General features: G+C 39.8%; 1 protein-coding gene across 4 annotated transcripts in view; it reads left to right on the top strand.

Annotated features, from left to right (window-relative positions):
* The window catches only part of NDUFAF6 (NADH:ubiquinone oxidoreductase complex assembly factor 6), a 51,737-nt gene extending 49,775 nt beyond the window's left edge, over positions 1 to 1,962 (top strand). For all 4 annotated transcript variants that reach the window (XM_069086598.1, XM_069086599.1, XM_069086600.1 and 1 more), the window contains one exon: positions 1,819 to 1,962. In XM_069086598.1, coding sequence (XP_068942699.1) covers positions 1,819 to 1,947 — 129 coding nt within the window. In that variant the 3' untranslated portion in view covers positions 1,948 to 1,962. The remainder of the gene's footprint in view (positions 1 to 1,818) is intronic.
* Positions 1,963 to 20,236: the final 18,274 nt, after the last annotated feature.

Raw genomic sequence — 20,236 nt, 5'->3', positions numbered from 1 at the left:
TACCCTCAAGTGCTTGAGAGGCCAGAGCTGATAGTGACCCTGACTCAGGGCTAGGCAGGAAGGAGCCAACAGGGGACACAGAGGTTTCCAGTATGCCTGTGTGAATGAGGGTTAGCTGTTTTGTTTTGTTTTGTTTTTTTGCTTTGGGCTTTTATTTATCTTTTTTAACTTTTTGTTTAGTATTTTGTTTTTCCCCAGTTATATATAAAAACAATTTTTAACATTCATTTAAAAAATTTTGAGTTCCAAAGTCTCTCCTTTTATTCTTCTTTCCATCCCCATCTCCCATCCCCCTCATTGAGAAGGCAGGCAATTTGATATAGGTCATATGTATGTAGTCATGCAAAACATTTCCATAACAGTCATGTTGTAAAAAAGAAAACATACACCAAAAAAGAAAAGGAAAAACCTCAAGAAAAATAAAACAAAAAAAGTATGCTTCAATCTGTATTCAGACACCATTACTGCAGTGTGAACCTAGATAATTCACTTAATTACTCACTGCTGTAAGCAACAGAGATTTTAAGTTTCAGAGAAGGTGGTGACCTGCATCAATAACAGGAGTTTCCTCATGTTCCCTATTCCAAAGAAATAATGGATCTGATTCCTATCCCTATCTGACTTTATGATAAAGAAAACCTGAGCCGTCTTTCATCATAATCTATTCTGCCAACTTTTTTCATTGACATAATTGACCTTCATAGTTCGTTGACTTCATTGACCTTCACACATTTTTTTTCCCATGACTGACATTTTTCCTTTATTGTTTTTCATAGACTCTAGGATAATTTAGTTATAACAGTGAGGTCAGACAGCTGTTGTGTAGTTATATTGTCATTCTTATTGGCATTTCACATCTTAGCTGATTACTTCATTAAGAGGAACTCCATAAATTGTAAACAAAAAAGGATTTTTGTTAAATTCAAGTTTGCTCTAACCACAGTACCTCAGAATATCCATGACTAATCATTGTGGGTGCTTTTTCCATTAACAGAGATCACAACCCCTTTATACTTTAGTTAGTTTCATGAATTGCTGTGGCAAAAAAATTCATCCAGTGTCTAGCCTACTGGTGATGTGTATCTTTTATTAAATTATTTGCGTAAGGGGCAGGTAGGTTGGGCAGTGAATAGAACACCTGCCCTGGAGTCGGGAAGACCTAAGTTCAAATCTAGCCTCAGACACTTGACACTTACTAGCTGTGTGACCTTGGGCAAGTCACTTAACCCCAATTGCCTCACCTCCTGCCTCCAAAAATAAATAAATGAATTATTTATATGAGTGGAGTATTCCTGAAGTAAAATATAATCTACTTAAGCACAGGGAATTTTTGTTGACATAGTAGATATTTAATAAATACTTGTTGAATAAAAGAAAAACATATAGCTGGTGATATTTTTACATTAAATTTTTTAATTAATGTAGTATTTTAGAGAGAAGGGGCTTATAAGGTCCTTTTTCAATGGAAACAGTTTTATCATCATCATAATAATTTATAATATATAGTGCTTTAGGGTTTGCAAAGTGTTTTATATATATTAATTCATTCAATGCTAATCTTGTGAGTTAGATATTGTTGTTCTCATTTTACAGAAAAGGAAACTAAAGCTGAGAAAGGTTAAGTGACTTGCCCAGGATGATCTGACTGTTAAGTGTATGAAGCAAGCTTTGAACTTAGGTCATCTTGATGCCAGGTCTAGCACTATATTCACATACCTGTCTGCCAATTATAACAATCATTGTAATTTCTCTCAAGTTTCTTTCACATGATTAATGTTTTTAATGTTGTACTGACTAAACTCTCTTCTCTATTTTCAGGTTGCCTTAGAGGACTATTTAGAAAAAATTCAAAGAGTGGATTTTGATGTGTTCCACCCGAGATTACAGCAGAAGAATACATTATTAGCATTGCATCTCTATATTCGGTCTTGGAAAAAAAGATATTAAAATCAATTTATAGTACTGAGATGGCTTATTATTTCCTCAATAATTCAGAAAGATTTAAAGATATTTAAACATTCCATAGAACCTATTATTCATCTTTTTGCAAAAATTTTAATTTAATATGAATCACAGTGGGGAAAAAACTGGAGAGAACCTATAACCCAAGTTGTTGAAGGATAGGCCACATCTCATATGTGATTCTCTGTATTAGTTGCCTAGATAACTCTATAGAAAAGTATCACTTCTGGTGTGAGGCTCCCACAGAATGTTTGAGCTTCTGAGGAAAGAACATCTTTTTTTGAATGTAATTCACCGAAGAGGAAGACTCTCGGTGAAATTACACTAGTCATGCAGCTAGTAAAACTATAAACTGAGGGTGCCTCATCCTGCCATGTTAGGATTGGTTGAAGGGATTTAAATATATTCAGCTGCCTTCATATATTTGAAGGCTGTTATTTTGAAGAGGGATTAGACATCTTCATAAGAAGCAGTGCGCACAAATTGTAGATTTCAGTGTGAAGGAAGGACAGTTTTTCCAATCATTTGGAGCCATCACAAAGTGGAAGGAACTGCTTTGGGTGGCAGTAAGCTTTGCCCTTGCTGGAGGTTTTAAGTAACAGCTGGACAGATTTTCAGTAGGATGATTGTAAAGGAGGTCCCAACATAATATAGGCCTGATTAAAGTAGATGGCCTTTGAAATCCCTTCTGACTCTGAAATTCTGTGATCTGATCAGGAAAGGGAGGGCACTAGTCCTGTAGTAAGGGTGTGAGGCAACAGGTAACTCAAGTGCTTCATTGCTTTAAGTAGCCCTGAGATACCAAAAGAACCAGAGGAAGGTACTCTTAACCCTAATTGGGTCCTCTGAGCAATGGTCTCAAACTCAAATGGGGCCCACTAATCTATACATAAGGATCACTGCAGGCTACATATCGACTTAGTTTTAAAATGTTTAATCTATATTTTCTTTTTATTTCATTAAATATTTTCAATTACATTTTACTCTAGTTTGGGCTGCATTTGGAAGCTTTATGGGCCAGACACCTCTGATCTGAAGGATTTGCAGAAGGGCATGGAGAAGAATCACACAGGATAGGAAGACATAGCAAGAAGGGGATCTGTTAGGGGAGAGAGTGCTCACAAGTGGCCTTTCTTAAATATCTTATTTTAAAATTTATTTAGTATTTTATTTTTCCCAGTTAATGTAAAAACAATTTTTAACATTCATTTTTAAAACTTTTGAGTTCCAAATTCTCTCCCTCCCTCCTAACCCCCTCATTAAGAAGGCAAGCAACTCAGTATAGGTTATACATGTGTAGTCATGTAAGACATATTCCTAATAGTCATAACATAATTATTAAAACACACCTTCATCTAAGTGACTTCACAAAACAGGTTGGTACTAGAATGAAAGACTGGAATTCATAATTACTAATCAAATAGCCCAACTCTGATACCAAACATTCTTTGAATATTTAGAAAAATTATTTTCATTAAATTACAAAAAACATAAGTACTGTCTTAAGGTTGTAAATCAAATGGTTAAGTTAAAGAGTACATGATCTGATGTCTTGCATAAAGTTGGTACTTTGAGTTTTTTAATTTGAGGCAAAAGCACCTCTACATACATTTCAATTACAAATCTCATCTTTTCTTTGCAAAAGACCTGTATGGCAGTGATACTCAGATCTTTTCTCTGAATCCTCAAAGGCTTATTCTCAATAACCTTTTCAGAAGCCTTGTGAAGTAAGTTAGAAATAGGCATTATACTCATTTTTCATGGATGAGAAAAACAGATTGTTTCTTTTGGTTTCTCTGAACACAAACCTGATGTTTTGAACTCATATTATTCATGACAGCATTATACACTAGGGAAACAGAGATGGAATATTATTATGTTTTATAGGAATAATGGTTTAAAAGTTTACCTTATGAAATCATTGTCAACCATAAAAGCTATACCCCAGGGCCTGTATATCTAATCCCAGTTGCATGTAAAAAACAATTTTTTTTAACATTTGTTTTTGAAACTTGGAGTTTCAGAGTCTTTCCCTTTTTCCCTCCTCACCCACTTCCACTGGGAAGACAAGCAGTTCAACATAGGTTGTACATGTATGGTTATACAAAACATTTCCATAGTAGTCATATTGTGAAAGACTAACTATATTTCCCTTCATCCTATCCCGCCCTCCACTTATTCTATTTTCTACTTTGACCCTGTCCCCTTTCAAAAGTGTCAGCTTCTAACTACCCTCTGCCCCAATCTGCCCTACCCCCTCCCCCTCCCCACTTTCCTGTAGGGTATGATACTCAATTGAATGTGTATGTTACTCCCTCCTTAAGCCAAATCCAGTGAGAGTAAGGTTGACCCATTCCCTTTCACCTTCCTACTCTTCCCCTCCATTATAACAGTTTTCTCTTGTCTCTTTTATATATGAGATAATTTACCCTAATCTCTCTCTCCCTTTCTCCTTCTCCCAATATATTCCTCTCTCACCTCTTAAAAAAAATAGATCAGTGCTGCCACAGCATGACAGATGTTGAAGAGATTGCATTCATAACATTTGAACTGATAAAATTGCCTAGTGCATCATTCTGGCTGCCAACAGAGATGTAGCAGCACACACATAATACATACCTGTCTATATATATGTAAAACATGTTTATACACATTATATACACATTGTGTATCTATACACATGTCACCTTATGGCTTATAATGTCCTTTGATACATTTTAAAATAATAATAGCTAACATATGGTACCAGACACTGTGCTAAGCACTTATTTCATTTTTCATGATAACCCCAGACAGGTGCTATTATTATTCTCATTTTACAGATGAGGAAACTGAGGCTAACAGTGACTTGTCCAGGGTCACACTGCAAATAAGTGTCCAAGATTGGATTTGAATGCAAGTCTTCTGACTCCAGATTCAACACTAACCACTGTGCCACCTAGTTGCGTTAGAGAATCCTCAATGAATCCTTACAGCAACTCTTATGATATAGATATGAAAATATTATTAACTCCATTTTGCAAAGTAAGCTGCTGAGGTTCAGTGAAGTCAAGAGGCTTGCCTAAAATTACACAGCTAATAAGTAACAGAGTTAGAATCTCACCTTAGCTCCAGTGTCAGTCAACAAATGTTTATGGAGTGCCTGCTATGTGCCCTCTTTTCACTACACCTCATTCCTCTATAAGACAACTGCTATGACTGACATGGGCTAGGTTAGACAAAATTTTCTTTTAAGATTGTCCTTGAGGGTTAATTGGTCTAAGGGAATAAGGCTTGAATCACTGACATAACCTGTGCGGGAGTGACACGTTTCTATGCTATTGTGATCAACAAAGGAAGCTGCGTCCAACTGAATTTAGAAATTTAAAAAAAATCATGAAGTCTTCTGATTTCTGGTGTATAATACAGGAATATTCTATAATTTTCTATGTTCTGTAATTTTTATAATAATTTTTAATTTTAAAATATTTTTTCTATATTCTGTAATATCTAAATTCATTGACAAGGACCACTCTAACTTTGGTGACTTCAATTTAGCAATTCATGGGGTAGAGAATAGAAGCTGGAGAGAGGAAATCTGATTACATGGAGGAATGAGTTTTTTAAGTTTATAGGTTTTAAGAATTAAGGCTCTTTTGTCAGTAAAATTTTGGCAAACCTACCTATAAACATTTGTTGTGGACCAACTTTGGTCTGTGGGGCAATGGTTGGGGTACAATGCACTAACCCACTGATTTTATAGCTGAGAAAGCAAGCACAGAGAGGTGATTTGTTGAAGGTCACACAAAAAGTGGACAATATGGGACTAGAGCCCAAGTTTCTGAGTCCCAGTCCAGTGCTAAGTGGGGTAAGTCAATTAACATTGAACTGGGGGGCGGGGAGGGGGAGGTGGAAAGAACACAGGAGAGATGATTATAAAATTCCATTTACAAATTAAGGTGCTTCATTGGAGATATGTCCCCAAAGTTACTAAACTGTGCATACCCTCAAGTAGGTGCTTATGGGTCTCCTTGAAGTTTGAAAAAATATATATGCTTTCAGAGCAAATAAAAGGAAATACTACTTTAAAGTGACATCCATTTGCTGGGTGGGATGTAAAGTTTGGACTAGTTCCTGCCCTCTTGGAGCTTAATACTCATGGATAAATATAATGCTTAATAACACAGGATAAGTGCATTTGATTTTTTTTAAGTTTTCTATGAAGTCAGAGGAAGCATTAATGACTGAAGGTGGTCATGAAGACTACACTCGAATTGGGTTTTAAAGGCTTGATAGAAATTCAACATACAAAGAGGGGGAATAACATTCTAGGCATAGAAAATTATCCTGTTTGGATTACAAATATTAATAGGCTTAGAATCAAAACATCAAGAATAGTTTCAGAGATGGGGAACCTGCAACCTTGAGGCCACATGTAGCCCTCTAGGTCCTCAAGTGAGGAAGTCAGAAGGCCACACCTGAGGGCCTAGAGGGCCACATGTGGCCTCAAGGCCACAGGTTCCCCACCTCTGGTTTAGATAAATTAATGGACGAGGCATCCATAACAGTAATTCAAGGGAACATTTGAGATTAGCATGATGAAGCTACAAAATGTCCATCATGTGCCATTGTTAGAGTATACAGATGATTTCTTCCCTTTCACTCCTGGAGGGCAGGAACAGTAATGCTACCTGGTATCATCTCTTAGTATTCCCTATGCTGGGCATGATAACTTAACATTGCTTCAAAGAAAGCACCAAATAAGCCTAAAATAGTATGTTGAGAAATGATGTTTTCCTAAGTTTGCAATCCTGAGGTCATGGTAGGTACTTAAGATATACTTGAGTTAAATTCTAAGAGTTCTGTTTTATGGAAAACTATTTTGTTCTTGAGACAAATGTCTGATTATACACATTTATATACATATGTTTATACATGTATATGTTCATACATACACACACCTCTATATACATATACATGTATACACACAAAGAGCTCTCGTCCAAGGTAGACAAAAACCTTACCCTTAGACAATAAACAAGTGAACAAAGGCTAGTGACCCGAATGTGAATTACTTTTTGATCATTCAATAAGCATTTGTTGAGTGCTTACTGTGTGCCGGGCACAGTGCTAGGCACTAGGGATTACAATATAAAAGTAAAACACTCCTTGTCTTCAAGGGGCTCTCATTCTAAATATTTCTTGTGATTAATTTTGCCAAATCATCACTAGGAAAGCTTAAAAATAGAAGAAAAAAATTATTTTGAAGCTTTAGGAAACCGTTTTAAACTGTAAACAAAAGCTTTATTCTTTGATGCTTGGTTTTATCTTTACTCTTTTGGACTTTTGGTGTAAGAGGAAGCAAGTAAATTTTTGGTTGGCTGCTATGATGATAAACTGGTTTTGAATCCTTATGTTTTGTAGATATTGGGAGAAAAAGGAAGGCAGGGAAAAGATGTAGGGTATTTATATTTTTATATAATATATATATGTATATATATATATATAGTATTTATAGAGTCCTTTAAGGTTTACAAAGTGGTTTACATATGTTGCTTCATTTTATCCTCCAAATAACTCTGGGAAGTAGGTGCTATTATTATCTTCATTTTACAGATGAGGAAACTGAGGCTGAGAGAGGTTAAGTGAGTGGCCTGGAGTCATACAATTGCTAAGTGCCTGAGGCAGGATTTAAACTCCAAAGCTCTGTCACTTAGAAATTAGAGGAGTCTATTAAACTACTTCTTGTAATGGTTGTCAAGTAAGCTGTGGTTTTGTAATGTTTGAATTTCAGATATTAAATTGGGAAAAATTTAAAGAAACATAAAGGTTAAACAAAATCAGAAAAATAGTGTTCTCTATATTAGTGCAAAAATGAATGATCTATTTTAAAAGAAGCTTTTCTCTCCAGATGAACACACAGAGTTACTTTTTTTTAATCTCCAAAGTAGTAAATTGCTTAATTAGATGCGAGGCAGAAATAAAGGTGCAGTATTCTTATCTTTGACTTAAAAAAAAAGAGTTTGATTTATTTTTTCCACAAATGATTTTTTTCCTTTGAGTCATCTCATTAAATAGTTCTTTTTGTGGACTGTGTGTTTCTCCTGTTTTAATCAAAATTAATCTCGCCAGCTGTTTAGTTACATAATGATATCTAGTATATCTGAGCACAGTTCTGCATAATACACATTTCAGAAAACAAGATCATGAACTTTTCAGGCTACAGGGCTATCTTAATGTTGCTACAAAAATACTTTGGAAATGCAACATTAACCATGTCTTTAAAAACTCTTTTAATTATGTTTTATATTTAATTTCTGCCTTGCTGGTTTTCCTCATGTAGATCTTTTAAAAATCCTGACTTACAAAATTTATGGAGAAATTTCTCTCTAACCCTCAACCATATGAATAATGATAACAACTGATATTCATATAGTGCCTTTGCCAGTTTCTAGGTGAATTTGTTGGAATCCTGGCTTGGGAAAGGGTGTGATGGTGCCATTGCAGAATGGCATACCTATTTTCTGACATATTCTCTGTCAACAGCATGGTACAGTGGAAAGGAAGTTGATGTTAGAACCAGAATACCTTGGTTCAAATTTCTCATCTGTAGAATAAGAAGGTTAGACTAAATAAGTTTTTAAAGTTCTTCTTAGGTCTAAATCTATGAAGATCATTTTAACCTATTTATTGCAATAGCATTATTTTACTGATAGTATTTAATATAAATGATATTAAAGACATAACTGGCATTGGTAAATGATATTGAGACAATTGTTGATTTTTGTCAAGTGCAAGGGTTCTTAACCTGTGTTCTGTGAATTTTTCTTTTTTTTTTTTAAGCAATCGGGGTTAAGTAACTTGCTCAAGGTTACATGGCCAGTTATATCTGGGTGTAGTGTTAAGTATCTGAGCCCGGATTTGATCCTCAGGTCATCCTGACACTAGGGACGGTGCTCTTATTTGCTGAGCTACCTGGCCGCCCCAAGAAATGGTTTTTCTTCCTTGAAAGTCTTTTTTTCCCCCTTTCTTGGAGTGGGAAGGCAGGGCAATTGGGATTAAGTGACTTGCCCAAGGTCACATGCCTAGTAAGTATTAAATGTCTGAGGCCTTATTTGAACTCAGGTCCTCCTGACTCCTGGGCTAGTGCTCTATTCACTGAGACACCTAGCCGCTCTCTGTGAATTTTTCTTAAAAAATACAATTACAATGTTACAATTTACTTGGTTTCCTTTGTAGTCCTATGTATGCGTTTTGTTTTATGTATTTAAAAACATTATTCTGAGAAGAGGTTCATAGACTTCCCCAGACTGCCAGATGGGTCCATGGGACAGAGAAGGTAAAAAACCCCTGTTCTGGTAGATTCCATGATTAGGGCATCTAATAACTAAAGTACTAAGTGCAGACTAAAGTCACTCTAGTAGACCCCTGAAAATGCAAAGGGCTTAATATTTATCCTAGACAGGGACATATAGGGACAGTCATGACAGGGACATTCAGTAGTCTGTGTTATATGCTAAGGATACCAAAAAAGGTAAAAGTTTTCTGCTCTCAAGTTGCTGAACTCACAGTCTAATAGGGGAGACAACTTACAAACTACTATGTACAAATAAGATATGTACAGGATAAATTGGAAATAATCAACAGAAAGAAGGCACATGAATTAAGGAAGATTGGGAAAAACTTGCAGCTGGGACTTGAAAGAAGTCAGAGAAACCAGGAGGCAGAGATGAAGAGGGAGAGAGTTTCAGGCATGGGGAGCAGTCAGTGAAAAAGCAGCAAGTTGGGAGATGGACTAGTAGGGAGGCCAGTATCACTAGATCAAAGAGTGTGTTGAGAGGGGATAAAAGGTATGAGAAGACTGGAAAGGTATAGGGAAAGTTTATGAAAGATTTTGAAGGCCAAACAGAGGATTTTATATTTGATCCTGGAGGTGATCAAGAGCCACTAAATTTTATTAAGTAGGAGACTGACTTCATTTTGTGAAACAAAATGAAATCATTTTGGTGGCTGAATGGAGGATGGATCGGAGTGGGGAGAGGTTTGATACAGGTAGACTGACCAGCAGATTATTGCAGCAGTCCAGGTGTGAGGTGATGAAGGCCTGCACTGCAGTGTTGCACAGGAGGACAGGAAATATGGAGAAGAAATGCTACAAAGGTAAAATTGACAGGCTTTGGCAACAAATTAGATACAGAGGGGGAGCAGGGAGAGATAAAGAGTAAAAAATTGAAGATGACACTTAGATTGAGAGCATGGGGGATTGAGAGGATGAAAGTATCCTGAACAATAACACAGAAGTCAGGAAGAAAAGATGGTTTGGGTAAAAAGATGAATTCAGTTCTGCATATGTTGGAATTAAGCTGTCCATGGGATATCCAGGTCAAGATATATAATAGGCAGTTGGAGATTCAAGGCTGTAGGTCAGCAGAGAGTTATTCCCCTAACTCGAAGGCAAGAAACTGGTGCTTGATAGAATGACATTTCTTCTCTTCTTGCAGAAGATTGGAGATTTAGGCAGGAGACCTGGCATGATAGAATTGACATTTTTCTTCTTCCCCTGAGAGTCTACAGACCAGGCAGGAGACTTGGCACAACTCTTCCATGCCACAAAAGAACAGGTAGGTAGGACCTTAGAGCAAAGATGTCTAGATTTTCCCCTCAGGATTCTAGAAGGTATCACTGGGGGTTTTATCTAATGCTCAAGCCCCCATTCTGCTATGTTCACTAATAATAAGTCACTATGATTTCTGCTAAAACAGTAAGGAGGCCAGTGTCCCTGGAGCACAAAATGCATGGAGGGAAGTAAGGCATAAGAAGACTGGAAAGGCAGGAAGTGGCCAGGTTATGAAAGACTTTAAAAGCCAAATAGGATTTTATATTTGATCATGGAGGTGATAGAGATGCTCTAGAATTTATTGAGTGTGTGTTTGTGTGTGTGTGTGTGAGAGAGAGAGAGAGACAGAGATACAGAGAGAGAGACAGAGAGACAGAGAGAGAGACAGAGAGAGAGGGACAGAGAGAGAGAGAGAGAGAGAGAGAGAGAGAGAGAGAAAGAGATGGTAAGATCTGTGCTTTAGGAAGATCAGTTTGTTGGCTGAATGAAGAATGGACTGGAGTGGGGAGAGATTTGAAGCACAAAGACCAACCAGCAGACTGTTACAATAGTCAAGGTGTGAGGGTTTGCAGTAGGGTGGTGACAGTGTTGGAGAGAAGGGGTTATATACAAGAGCTGTTACAAAGGTAGAAAGGACATGACTTTGGGGCATCCAGGTGGCACAGTGGATAGAGCACTGCCCCTGGAGTCAGGAGGACCTGAGTTAAATCCCACCTCAGACACTTACTAGCTGTGTGACCCTGGGCAAGTCATTTAACCCCCATTGCCTCCCCCCCCCCAAAAAAAGGACATAATTTGACACCTGGTTGGATATGTGGAGGGGAAGTGAGAGAGAATGAGGAGTCATAGATGAAACCTGGGTTGCAAGTTTAAGTGACTGGGAGAGTGGTAACCCTTTACTGTAATAGGAAAGTTAGGAAGAAAAGACGATTAGGGAGGAAAGATAAGTTGAGTTTTTGAGATATTGAATTTAAGATATAGGACTTGAACTGAATGTCTATGGGATATTCAGTTCAAGATGTCCAATAACTAGCTAGAGATGTGAGATTGAAAGTCAGAAGAGAAATTAAGGCTAGAAAGGTAGATCTGACAATCATCAGAAATGATTGTACAGAGATGATCATTGAAACCATGGCAGCTGATGAGTTAAGTGAAATAGTATAGAGAGAGGAGAAGAGGTCCTAGGACAGAGCCTTCAGGGACTCCCATAATCATTGCATGATGTGAATAAAGATCTAGTACTAGGTAGGAAAAAATCCAAGACAGAGCAATGTCACAAGCACCTAGTGAGAACAGAGTATCAAGAACAGAGACTGACAGTGCTAAAGGCTACAAAGACCAAGAAGGATGAGGACTGAGAAAAGGCCATTAGATTTGGCAATTAATAGATCATTGGAAACTTTGGACAGAGTGGTTTCAGTTGAATGATGAGGTCAGAAGCCATACAGCAGAGTTAAAAGAGAGAGAAAAGAGGAGGTGTAGACAGCCTTCTCAAGGACTTTAGCAATAAAGGGAAACAGAGATATATGACAGTAGCTAGTGGGGATGGACAGATCAAGTGAGAGCTTTTTGAGGATGGAGGAGACATAGGCATATTTGTGAACCTCTGGCCTGAATTACTATACCAGTCTCCTAACTGATTCCCTTGCCTCAAGTCTATCTCCTCCATTTCATATTCTACAGGTGCTGAAAGGATATTTCTACAGTACATATGACCATAACAGTCCCCTGCTTAAGAAGCTTCAGAGACTCCCAATTGCCAGTAGGATCAAATATAAACTGCTCTATTTAGCATTTAAAGCCCTATTAACCTGACTCCAACCTGTCTTCTAGGCTTATACATTACACTCTTTCATGCACCCAGCAGTCTTGCCAGACTGACCTTACTCTTCCTCACATGTGTCATTGCATCTTTTGTCTCCAAAGATTTGTACAGTCAGTTCCCATACCTTTAATTTATACTATTCTCCCCCAGCTTCTTAGGATCACTATTTTCCTTCAAAGCTCAGTTTAAGTGCCCTTCTAGATGAAGCCTTTCCTAATCTTTTAAGCTACTAATACCTCCTCTCACTAAACAAAACAAAACCCTGTATATTTTAATCTGTATTTTGTATTTATTTATGAAGCAAGAGTACAAGAGTCATTAGGTCCGTGCATCCATTTGCTCTGGCTGGAGCACACCCCACTAAAGCATATGTAGAGCTGTTTGTCTTGCCACGTGGACTTGGGCTCACCCCTGAAGGACAAGGTGGTTTGGGATGAGGCAGTAATCCCTTGGCCCCTGCAGCCAAAGTAGGGAGGACTGGCTACTAAGCCAGGAAGAACTGCCCACGTAAAGTAGAATTTAAAAGGAAAAACAACTCTACCTGTGCTCTTTTCTTCCTTTCTCCAGAATGTGTGGTCTAAAACTCTCTTTTGGACTATACCGCCAGTGTGATACCCATAGCAGCTGCCGTGAATATGCAGATGTATTTCCAGGACTGAATCCCAAAATATAACAAACTCTCTTCCTCAAAGATGAAATCAAGATATTTATTCAGATACCAGAAAGCCAATTCCACCATGGTGACCAAGAAGTTTATACACATCACCAGGGCAGGAAGTGCCGCCATCCCCAAGCCAGATTCCCTCCATTAGGCCTCCCCACAAACAAGCTCCTCCCTCTCTCTGTTCTACCTCAGCTCTCTCCCATTTCTGCCTCAGCTCTGCCCCACTCTCTCTTCCTGCTCCACCCTTCCTGCTCTACCTGTTTAGCAAGCTCCTCCCACCATGGGCTCCATGTGACTCAAGCTGTGGACTGGGCCAAAGCGCAAAGCAGGTCACATGGTTCTATTAAGGGGCAGAGAAGATCTTCAAATTCTCTTAACATTACATGGACCTGAGGGTAGAGTGAGAGAGGGGCTGTAATTTCTTCCACCCCTTACCCATGGCTGCTGCTCCATGTGGAAGCTAGGGCTCAAGTGAATTTTGCCAGGGGGTTCTGGGTAGAGTCAGAGAATTTGAGAAAATGTCTGATCCATCACTTTAAAGGATATCTCTGCCAGAACCTAGTATCTGTGTAACCTGGACCTGAGGGTCCTTAGTGGGAGAAGGTGATGGCCCTAGACCTTCTGGGCCTACCAGGTCAATTGTTGGGCTTATTTATATATATGGCCTCCTCTGTAGAATGTGAACTCCTCATAGGTGGAGATTGTTTCATTTTCATCTCTATCCCCAGCCCCTGACACTACATACATAGCATGTAGTAGACTCTTAATTAAAACCTATTGATTGAGTTCATAAAACTCTTCCCATATTTTCTAAATTCCACATTTTTACTATTTGTTTTGGAACAATATACTATTACAGTTTTGTTTAGCCATTCTTAACCAATAGTCACATGCTTTTTTTTCTCAGGTTTTGACACCCTAAATTGCTACTATGAATATTTTTAATATACTGGGTTCTTTCACTCACTCTTTCTTTGATTTGTTTTGTTTTCTCTTCCTTTCTCTGTGTTTCTCTTTCTCCTTCCTTCTTTTCTTTCTTCCATTTTCTTTTTCTTTTCTTTCTTCTTCTCTTCCTTCCTTTCTGTTTTCTTTCTTTTCTCCCTCCCTCTCTCCCTTCCTCCCTTCCTTTCTCTCTCCCTTCCTTCCTCCCTCTCTCTCTCTCTCTCTTCCTTCCTTCCTTCCTTCCTCCCTTCTTACTTTTATGTGGCATTTGTCTAGTATTGGTGTCTCTGGAACAAGGTTATTGAGAAAAGGATACATTATCTACATTTTTTATTATATTCCCCTGGGAAGAGGATATTTCACCCTGCTCCATGTCCGTTTGCATAAACTCATTCATAGCCATGCCACAAATAATAGAAGCAGCACAGATGGCATGTGGGTGTAATTTTCAGAATTCCCTTTCTTGCTTCTCCCTCTTTCTTTCTTTCTTTCTTTTTTTTTTTAGGAGAGAGAGGGAGGGAAAGAGAGAGTCCAAAATGTTATAGTGGTATTCCAGCTGTCTTTGCTCATTGGATTTGGTCAAATCACAGAACAACTAAATTGGAATGATAAAAGCTTAACTTTGGAATAAAATATACATGTTATCTAGTCTAATCTGTATCTGAATAATAATCCCCTCTATAACTTCCCTGACAGATGGTCATCTGGACTCTGATAGACTCATAAAAAGCCATTAACACCTTGCACAACATGAAAGTGAAGCAATGGTAGAGGTAACTAACAGCTATAGTGAGCATTTCTGGTACCAAATCAATTAATTAATTCATCCTGCTTTTTAATTAACACATTAAATAAAAGCTATATTGAGCATTTCTAGTACCAAGTCAATTAAATAAACATGCCACTTTTCATTTAGATAGCATTTTCATAATGTAATTCATCTTTAGTTAATAGAGGAAGACAGTTTTACCCACTACATTTTCCTAGTCCTTTTTTTCTCATTATTCAATATTTTTTAAAATTTTTTTCCCAACTTTTATTAGTCCTTTTTTTCTTAAAAATTTTTCTTAAAAAAAAAAAAATATATATATATATGCTTCCCACATCCTTTCTCTTCCACACCCCTCTATTATTTTCTGTCCCATCATCCTTTACACAATGTTGTTTAGTGAGGAGAAAGTTATTCTAAGACATATCTATTAATAAGCCATACAATTTTAATTTTCATTGGATCAGAGTATAATGGTAATAGGAATTTGAAAATTTTCCCTGCCCCTTTATAGGCCAAATATAATCACATGGAGCCCATGGTGGGAGAAGCTTCCTGAAAGGGTGGAACAGGAATCGTGAAGCAGGAAGGAGCAGAGGAGAGCACAAGCAGAGCTGGGAGCAAGCAGCATGGAGGCAGAGCAGCTAGCATGAGTAAGAGAGGGACATTTTTGCTTAAGGGAGCCTGTTTTGTTCTGAAGGCCTGAGGGAGGGAAGGCTTGGGGATAGCAGTACTTGCTGCATTGGTTATGTGTACCCAACTTCTTGGATGCTATAATGGATTTGGCTTTCTGGTATTTGAATAATATTGGTTGGTGCTGGGAGTCACTCTGGGCAAGGGCTTGACCCTGGTAGTACTGATGGGTATAAGGCATTCTTGACACCCCAGGGCTACCTGAAAATCTATTTGACCACAGCATAGGTGGCCCCGAGGGTCCTTCTGGTACCTTTCTCGTTATACAGAAAACTCTGCAGCTGCTCTTCCTAGGACACTGGGTCACCTCGGTCTAGCTCGTACTGAAGCCTTGCTATGCTCTCGGCCGGCTTTTCGAGGGCAGCACGCTGGTGTACATCGTCCTGCTGACCGCTAAGAGGGTTCTAGGGGAAAGCGGTGATCCGACGACTGAAGCTGTTGCTTTGGTTTTGGTTCTATCTTCCATGTGGAGAGTTTGTTACATTTTGTGATTCAGAACTACACCAGCATATTCATAGCTGCCATGGGTGTTGTGAATATTGCATTGAGGTTAAACAGAGGATTCTCCTTTCCCAATAATTCAGATCACTACAGAATGTCCCAAAAATCTTAGTGCAATTTTAAGGGCCACCATACCCTCTTGTGTGTATGTGTGTGTATATGCAACTATACACACCTATGTGCAAAATACAAATACATTTAATATAGCACACATTCTCAGTAAATGTTTGCATATATAGATAAATTTCAAATTCTAATTAATAACTCACTTTGGCAGGAAGGACCAACATTACTATTTTTGTGGACTGAACCTTTGATTTCTTTATTATTGGTATAGTCTGTCCTCCCCAGAATTATTCACACACACACACACACACACACACACACACACCCCACACACACACTATATCACTCCCTTAGGGAAATACCTAGCTTCTGTCTTCTAGTGTGGAAAAGGTAACTACAATAAGTCATTTGCCGTTAGCAAAGTTTTTCTTAGCCCTCTCCTTGGAAAGCTGGGAACGGGTACTTGAAGGACTACCCCTGCAGATCAGTTACTGTCCTGTAATTTATAGTCTTAGAGAATTGCCTGGGGTCACTGAGGGGTTATGATCTGTCCAGGGTCACATAGTAGGTCTGTGTCAGAGTCAGAACTTGAACCCACTTCTCTTTGGCTCTGAAGCCAGCTCCCTAGCCACCACCATGCACTTTGACAACACTTTGATATTCTGGTATTAACTTGTTTGCTGCTTTGTGCTTGGCTACAGCAGCAAATGAGGATCAGGAAGGAGACACTACTCTGGAAGTGGCTTGTGGATCTTCAATGGGACTTGAGAGGGCAGCCTTTCATTGTTAGTCAGACGCATTAGTAGCTTCATTACTCAGCATCACAGTCACTGAAGAAAGAGCAGCAGTACTCCCAGGGTTTGTGGTAACCTACATTCAGCCAAGTTAGGAGCAGAGGAAAAACATCCCTATCCTTTAATGCCTCATTTGTTGCCAGATATAAATCTTGGCAAAAGACAAGGCCACGAATTAGATGATGATGGAGACTTATCTCTTTTACTTGAGTGTGTATGAGGGATAATGGAATGTGTGGCATGTTGGAAATTTGAAAAGTAGTGCAATGCAGACTAGTTTCTAGATCCTTGGCATTGTTTCCAATGCTGGGCAAGGCATCTTTCAGAATTGTTGAATTTAATTGTGAATTCTAAATTTGAGAAAGGCTTTTGTATAAAAAATAAAGGTGGTCATGACTCAGGAATGGCCACCTACATTTTTTTTTCTTCCCCTGGTTACCCAGATGGATCTTCAAGCCCAGCTGACATTTCAAACAAGACTTTCTGGGTCCTCTCTGAACTCCTTCAAGCCTTTCCTTGCCCAGGAGAGAGGAAACATGTCACAAACAAGTGAACCTCTCCACTTGCAAATAATGAAAATGCCACTGAAGAGACCATTAAGAATAACACTTGATATTTACATGGAGTTTTAAGGTTTGAAAAGTCATTATTTCATCTGATTCTCTTAACTCTAGGAGGTAGGGGCTACTATGACACTAATATTACAGAGTAGGAAACTGAGGCTAAGAAAGGTTAAATGACTTATCCAGGATCAAATAGGTGTTATTAAGTGGTTCTGAAGCAGGATTGTAACCTGAGATCTTCTCCACTTCAAGGGCACAGAGAGTAAAATCTAGATAAGGTCTATTCAAGGACTCACATCCTTTCACAATCCTGCTTTAGGGATTCCTCACTTCAGGTGTCCAAAGGTTTAGAGTTGGAAAGGATCTTAGAAGTTATCTAGTCCTTCTGTGTTTTCGTTTCAGTACTCTCTCCTCACCCAGTGCCCTCATGAAAACCCCCTGAAAATCCAGAGTGACCCATAGCAGATCATCACCCAGACTGCTCAGGCATTGCTACATGACAGATTTGGCACTATCCAGTGCTGTGACCCAGTCCTTCAAGTACCTGTTCCCAACTTTCCAAAGAGAGGGCTAAGAAAAATTTTGCTAATGGTAAATGTCTTATTGTAGTTACCTTTTCCACCCTAGAAGACAGACGTTAGGCATTTCTCTAAGGGTTGGGGTGTGTGTGGGGGTGGGGGGGGAGGGTGTCTGTGTGTGTGTGTGTGTGTGTAAATAATTCCAGAAAGGACAGACAAGCCTTATCACCTAGAAAGACAATGGGTTTGTACTTCTGTCCTAGGCGTGTGGAGTCCCATAATGTGTTATAGATCTTATCACATTCCCTCAGTGGTCCTTCCAAAAGGATGAGGGGGCAGGTAAAGAGAACCCCAGAGATGGGAGGTAGAGGGGTGTGTGTGTGTGTGTGTGTGTGTGTGTGTGTGTGTGTGGGAAGTGACCTCTCCCAAAGGATCCATTAGTGGTCTCTTCAACAGGTGGCCTGATCTCAGGCGGGACCCGCTTATTCTGAGTTTCCCGGGGTCAAGGAGCATCGAGTTGCCAGAAGAGATTGTTGCTTTGGGCCCGGAAGTGGTGGTCTCGTTCAGTGTAATCCAGCACGTTTAGGGCACTGCTGGCATGAGAGTCCAGAAGGCAAAGAAACGTCCCCTACCAGGAACACGGACACAGGAACAGAAGAAGCGGCGAATAGCTGCGTCAAGGTAATGACGGTGGCAGCTTGGGCGCCTGCCACACCACAGCAGCACCGGCCCGGGAGGCAGCTCCCCCTCTTCCCGCAGTAGCGGGAGAGTAGCGGATGGTGGAGAGCGAAAATTACCTTTATAACCAGGTCGCGCCTAGGAGGTCAAAGTCGAAGGCCCAGAGAAACAGAAGGAGAGCTGGGATCTGGCAGGGCGGCGGCGACTGTGGTTACCTGCACGCAGGCGGCTTCCTAAACACAGGAGTGACTGCAAGAGCTGTACGCGGCGCCACATGGCTGCGCCCCAGGAACTGGGCGCTGAGCTCTATGGCAAAGCTCCCCAGCCCCTACAGGCGGAGAAGCAACAGCTTCAGTCGTCGGATCACCGCTTTCCCCTAGAACCCTCTTAGCGGTCAGCAGGACGATGTACACCAGCTGATGTACACCAGCGTGCTGCCCTCGAAAAGCCGGCCGAGAGCATAGCAAGGCTTCAGTACGAGCTGGACCGAGGTGACCCAGGGTCCTAGGAAGAGCAGCTGCAGAGTTTTCTGTATAAAGAGAAAGGTACCAGAAGGACCCTCGGGGCCAGCTATGCTGTGGTCAAATAGATTTTCAGGTAGCCCTGGGGTGTCAAGAATGCCTTATACCCATCAGTACTACCAGGGTCAAGCCCTTGCCCAGAGTGACTCCCAGCACCAACAGAATCTGCCGCAGCATAGGCTGCAGTATGTCACATCTGGCGCGAAGGCGGCTCTCTGGCGACGTCCTCCCTGACCCAGAAGCTGCTCTGAAATTTTGGCCCTCAGAGGTATTTCCACTTTCCTTTGAACTCAAAGGTTTTGTTTCTGCCCACCTTGTCTTCTTCTCTGAGATGGCAGACAAATGGGACACCTCTCCTTGTGTTCCTCAACAGCAGCTTGACACAGGAAAGGCAGCCCTCTTTTTTTTCCAGTCAGAATACCTTTGCCTCCCCCATTCACAGGGCAACTTGGAATAGCTCCCTTTCCCATTACTATCATATAAACAACAGCCGAAGTGAAATATTTGCTTAATACTTCCGCTTGGGTGAGTTGGCAGTTTCCAGGGCAGCTTTACTCTGTAATCTTTTTATGTGACAGCTGCACCTTGAGGGAAAACTAACAAAACCTATGGCAGGTACTAACTAAAGTAAGACCAAAAAAAAAAAAAAAAGACTCATAGGACTTTTTTGGAACAAATCCCACCCCAATATGTTAGTTTATCACGCATTCAGTTTCCGTATACTCTCCACAGTTTGCCATAATTTTTGCCTGATTTTAGAAAGGCTTACTTAAAAAAAAGTCGATATTTTAAAAAATGCTTGAGAAATGCCTGCCTGATGTATTTTTCCAGCATTCCATCCAGGAAAACAGCTTTCCTTCGCCATAACTTCCTGACTGCTCTTCCTTACCTTCCCACCTCAGCTTTTCTGTTGTTGTTTTTAAAGAAAAGAACCGGGATTCTTTCCCTTTATTCCTATAGGTATGACTTTCTGGGTTCTGGGGGTGTGCACTTTTGTCACCCTAGGGCCTCTAAGGAAGATATGTACTCTCAGACATCCATCCTGTTTCTTTGTTTTTCTGAGATTCCTAGGCAAGGCAGAGATAAGAGGCTCTGCCTGTGTGTGTGTGTGTGTGTGTGTGTGTGTGTGTGTGTGTGTGTGTGT

This window comes from Petaurus breviceps, unplaced genomic scaffold (assembly GCF_028583685.1).
Source record: "Petaurus breviceps papuanus isolate PSGF00001 unplaced genomic scaffold, PetGlider_PUasm1.0 179, whole genome shotgun sequence".
NCBI lineage: Eukaryota > Metazoa > Chordata > Mammalia > Diprotodontia > Petauridae > Petaurus > Petaurus breviceps.
The sequence above is the reverse complement of the archived record's forward strand: the minus strand, read 5'-3'. Positions and strand labels throughout refer to the sequence as shown.